Source organism: Phoenix dactylifera, unplaced genomic scaffold, assembly GCF_009389715.1.
Source record: "Phoenix dactylifera cultivar Barhee BC4 unplaced genomic scaffold, palm_55x_up_171113_PBpolish2nd_filt_p 000267F, whole genome shotgun sequence".
In the NCBI taxonomy this organism is placed as follows: domain Eukaryota; kingdom Viridiplantae; phylum Streptophyta; class Magnoliopsida; order Arecales; family Arecaceae; genus Phoenix; species Phoenix dactylifera.
This window is the reverse complement of record NW_024067755.1, coordinates 427540-432789: the sequence shown is the minus strand read 5'-3', so window position 1 is coordinate 432789 and position 5250 is coordinate 427540. Positions and strand designations below refer to the sequence as shown.

Sequence of the window (5250 nt, the reverse complement as noted above, 5' to 3'; positions counted from 1 at the left end):
TTCTTTCAATTAATATCTATTGCCCACCGTCCACTTCTATGCAAAAAAAAGGCCTTTACCTTCTTTATAAGCCAACTATCAATTGTATAATTGGTCTTCGATCTACCGCTTTCAAGCTCAAGTCGTTCTACGATCAAAAGCCAGTCGTAAACTCTTTTTGCAAGCTCAGTCTTTTCCAAATCAAGATCTCTGTCTGTCTTCGTTCTCGCAAGCTCAGTCACCAGACAACAAACTTCGTTCTCGAAAGCGCTCAGTCTCAAGCTCAAGCTAAGCTGTGGTCTAATCTCTCTGTCCTTCCGTCCCCCCTATTAGCTAGTTGTCCCGTCCGTCGTCCAATCCCTCCCTTCGTTCCTATAGTCCATTAGAGTAATGGGTCTAAAATCCCGAAGTCCCTGAGAGCCTTATTTGATTTACCGGAATGCGGTTTAGAATCCGTCCCGTCCGTTCTGTCCTCTACTAGTCTCCTCAAATAGCAAACGTCCGCTGAGATCGAGATGTCCCTTAATTTAGTCGGTACGGTAATAACGAGAGTATATCCCGGAGTTCCGTACCCTTATAGTACACTAGGCTTGTGGTCTAGACTCCTTCCCTCACTTCGTTCATGATAGTCCATTAGTAGTCCCTACCTCCCTTAGATGCGTATTAGTGAGGCTCGCTACAATGCCTCTATCTCCTATTGTAGGCCGATAGGTCCGCTATAGCCTATCCGCCCACAGAGGTACCCAAACTCGTCGCCCTCTCTAGGGCAACCTCTGCCTGCCTCCTAAAATGAGCTGTACCGAGAGAGAGGAATAGCCTCTTTCGAGTTCCCCGTGCTACGGCTGCTGCTACAGCATCATATTTCATGATCATATTCTCTGAGCCGCACCTGGCATCTCAGTTGTTGTTGTTATCAACCGTGGTAAATCATTGAATACATTAACAACCATTAGTGAATTCCCAAAGCAATCCTAATCCCTTGCTGATGTGATGTGTTTTACATCGCACCGACGCCATTGTGTTTGTGTGAAGCTCAAGAGTCAACAAATGCAGGAATAGCTCCTCTGATGACTCAAGCAGAGTTGCTTTCTGATTCCCTGGCCTAGGTAAGGGTCTATCGCTGTCTATATAGGAATTCTACTTCCTGTTTGAGTCGTAATAGCTCCTGTCCTGGGCTTTTTAGATAGTTCACTCTGCTTCGGGCCGGCTTTCGAGTTGAAACTCCGCTCCTCGGCTTAAGAGCTTTAATAGCTCCTCTTCGGAGGTTTCTGGCTTTTTTCTAGGTTTTGAGGTGAGGAACCCTCGCGTTAGGCTTTCGAGTTTCCCTGTTCGAGAGAGCTCCTTGGCCTGGGCTCTCGAAGCTTATAAGCTTGTGGTATAGTTCGTACTCACATTAAGCTGTGGTCTCCGTCTCAGTCTCGTGCCTTCATTCCGTCGGTATAGGTATACAGTAAAATACCTGCCTCGAAGTCCCGTCAGTTGAGTGCCGTCAGTCAGTGTTCTCAAATCCCAGATCCCCATAGTCTCCAGCGAGTGGAGGACGAAAGAAAGACGTTTCCGCTTTTCTGCCAAAAGAGCTCGTGTAGTTCTCAGAATACACCTACTTGCAGGCCTTTTTGCTAAGTAGTTCTTTTTTTTACCAACAGCGCTCGCTGACTGAGTCCCAGGGGCCAGCCCGTCCCTAAAACTGCTGCTCGCTTCTTTAGATTAGTACTCCCATAGCTAGGGGCAAACAACCTTCCACCCCATACTGATGCGATTTCCCACTGCGCATCTCTCGACCAGCTCGTTCTAGCGCAGCGAACACTGACTTTGCCTTGAGGAGAAATCCTGTTCCCGGAGTTGTTCAAGCTACTGGAGTGGTATTTCACTTCAACGTCACCCGAGAGCGTCGAAAGCCATGGAAGGCCTTAATCCTGCCTGATTGGTAGTACTCATAAGGTTTGGTTCCAGGCAAAGATTAAGTAGTTCAATCCCCTATCTCATACCGAAAAACGTGTAAGATGATGGGGCGAAAAACATAATATTGACGGGGGCCCGCCTCGCCACTCCCCCGTCCCATGGCCGAAAGCCTTTTGAAGTTTTTTTAATGCTTCGACCACGGCCTTCTCTTCTCGATTGAAAAAGAACAACCGAGGTCTTGGTGTATTGGATCCGCTCTTCTTTCCGCATGAACACATGAATTAGATTCGATTCCTCTTCCTTATTCTTTACAAATAGAACCCCCCACCCGAACCTTTCTTAAGACTACCAAGCCCTCTCGAATTAGTTCTACGATAGAAGCTTTCAACGTACACCCGGGGACAAATCTTTCACTCACTGAGAAGTGAAAACCTGTGACTATATCGTCCTGAAGACGGATGCGACGGGAAGAAGTGGCATTTAGAAGTGTTGCTGACTTTACATTTAGGTTTCGGCATAACAAAGCTTGCACTGTCTTTTCGCACTTAGGCGCACAGCGTGCCGTTGGTAATGATTCTACTACGGTGCCGCAAATTCGCAAGCTGATCCTAAGTAATCGTTGTTGTTCATTGGATTCCGGAGGAATGACTTCGTTAGGATTGGAGAATTGCTGCGATTCTTCCTGAATAGACTCGATTCTCCCGTCGAGAGTGACTTTGAAAGTCTTACCTAAACTCTTCCGACTGAATATGAGAAAGCCTATAAAACAACGAGCTACTATCATTTCTTCATTATAGATTGAGATCTTCTTCGAACTTGATGCACAAATAGATGGAATAGCAGCAAATAGCATATTTCTATCCTGCATATCCGTTGAACTCAATCTCATTGGGAAACGTTATCCGTATCTATCTTTCCGCAACGGAACGGGAAGTTGTGTAGGACACCCGGCGGCCAAGTCCAAAAAGAAAAAGAAAAGAAAGAAGAGAACGAAAGGAGAACTTCACTTTGTATTTGGTAACTCTCCTGTAGTCTTCTTTAACCTTGAATGCAATTTATGGATTCGACTGCAATAGTCCCTCGGACTCGAAAAGTGTTAACGAAAATGGCTGATCCAATAGCAGATTCCGCAGCTGCCACTGTTAGAACTAATAAAGCAAATAATTGACCCATCATATCATCCAAAGAAACGGAAAATACCAAAAAGTTCGAATTGACAGCTAATAACATTGATTCAATTGGCATTGACATAATAGGAATATTTCGTCTATTAAGGAGGATTCCCCGAATACCTAAAATAGAGATGATCATAGAAAATGTGAAATATTTGATAGGATCCGTTTCGGAAACGTAGAATGTCAGAGAAATTCAAATTATGTGAGGCTTAGAAAGCGTCATAGAGTCCAGGGAGAGCTTTTCTTCTTATTCTTTGTCAGGCTCGTCTTACCTTTTTCTCCTTCTCAAACAACGCGTTTGATTTCCTTCCTTATGACTTTGTATAAGGAATTCAATCTTTCTTCCTGATCAAGAGAGTCCAAGAACTCCAAGGCATCTTGGAGTCTTTCCTCCGGGGTGATGGCCGGGGTCCATCACATCCTCCATCACCCGATTGGTGACGGCCAGAATTTGGTCCGGCGAAGGACCTGCGAAAATAGAACCTCAAGACGCCCCACAATATTCTGAATCACCGCGACCAGAACGTCATTCACTGGAGGCTGAATCACTTCGTGGTGAGGGACATTTAGGGGGGCAAGAGGGTTCATCGGGGTCAGAGTATGACCCATTTTCAGATAAAGAATCGGACTTAACAAGACAAGAGCTCCTAATATTATTATGGAAAGTTTCTTTTTCTTCTTCATCTTACCAAAACCTGATTTGGATAGAGTAACGGGAGAAATCCGCTTTACTAAACTCAAAAAGATTCGAATTTCTGGATCCTCCTTTTGTTGTCATGGCCGTTTTGACTTAGAATGAGCACTGTGAACTATCCGCTTCAAAAGGATAGTTGGATTGAACTCCATTTTTGCTTGAATTACTATACTATAAGGAAAAGGGCAGAAAAGAGGAACAGCTGGTAGGCTATGGTAAAGAAGCACTAACGGGGCGCTAACGGTAAGAAAGAGCACCATGGGACCGGGGAGCAGGTCGCGCTCCCGCCTAAGGTAGAGGAAGAGGTGGAGCTCACCCGCTCATGCTCTTCATGCCTTGGACCGCGAGCTGAGACCGTCCGTGCATCGTTGATCTTCGTGGGCGATGGAATCGTGACCGGTAAGGCAGGCCCACCCTGTACGGTCCCGTTTGCTTTAAATGCATTCATCCCAGCCGGCTCGCTACAGCTAGGTGACTTTTTTGATGAGCGCGAGCCGCCACTCCTCCAGAAGGACACCGAGGTCTTCCATCTCTTGAGTGCTTTGGGGGAACTCCCAATCGAGATCCAGTCCATCGAATCCTTATTTCCGTCCAATCTCAATTGTGGAGTCGATGAAGCTTTGGTAGCCATGCGAGCGAAGATGGCGTGGTCTCCGGCAATAGAGAGTAGGTTCTTAACCGGTGGATTCTTGTGATGAAGGGTGGTGGTGAAGCTGGATAGCAAGGGACTGTCGGATTCTTACACTGTAAGCTCATATGAGACGGGGTCAGGTGTGAGGAATGCGTAAAAAAGTGGTTGAAGTAGGATGTGTCTATGGTGTACACGGGGTAGCTCGAACTCAGCCATGATGTCCAGTAAGCGGCCTTCACTGTGGTAGGTGCCGGAGACCCATGATCGGGGAGTGTCGAGAGGGGATAAAGCAGGTAAACAAGAGGGTAAAGCTTTCTCATTAGGGGACCTATACTAATTTACTGGAGTCCAGTCCCTCGGAGGAGTCATTCTACAGAGGCTCTGGGATTGAATTCTATAGATGGGGTTCCCGCAGATATGATTCGTATTTCATGCAACTATTTGAAAGATAAATAAAGGGGAGTCCAGTTCCGAAGGCTCTCAAGTCGACGCCTTTACCTTATTTAGGGAGGCGGGGGCTCCACTTGACAGGCCCAAACAAACTTTCACATTCCATTCCGAACCTCCATACTTTCTATACAAAAATAGGTCGCTATCGTATTCTCTCTCTGACCTGTGCAATGCTTCCTCACAATTTAGTCTTCCCTAAGAAAAAGGAGTAAGCACTCAAAGGAGCAAAAAAGAGTAAGCATAAAGGGAATGACTAGTCGAATGCCAAAAAATCAAGCTAAGGCCAGGCAATCAAAGTCAGGAATTTCAGAAAATTCTTTTCCGTTTTTGAGTTCTTTCTTTTATCCTTGCGCGGAGTGGTGGTTGTTTTATTCGTTGGGTTGGGGGTTAAAAGACAGCAGCGAGGTGGTGGGGGTTGG

At 46.0% G+C, this 5250-nt stretch overlaps 1 protein-coding gene across 1 annotated transcript; it reads right to left on the bottom strand.

Moving 5' to 3' along the window:
* Positions 1-2107: 2107 nt before the first annotated feature.
* Positions 2108-3727, bottom strand: LOC120105366 (ATP synthase protein MI25). Its single transcript, XM_039117735.1, has one exon. It carries the CDS (start codon positions 2768-2770, stop codon positions 2183-2185), a length of 588 nt encoding a protein of 195 aa, XP_038973663.1. The 5' UTR covers positions 2771-3727; the 3' UTR covers positions 2108-2182.
* Positions 3728-5250: the final 1523 nt, after the last annotated feature.

What these genes read in the sequence shown, in the direction of transcription:
- LOC120105366 (XM_039117735.1), bottom strand. Translation starts at nt 2,770, where the DNA reads ATGAGATTGAGTTCAACGGATATGCAGGATAGAAATATGCTATTTGCT.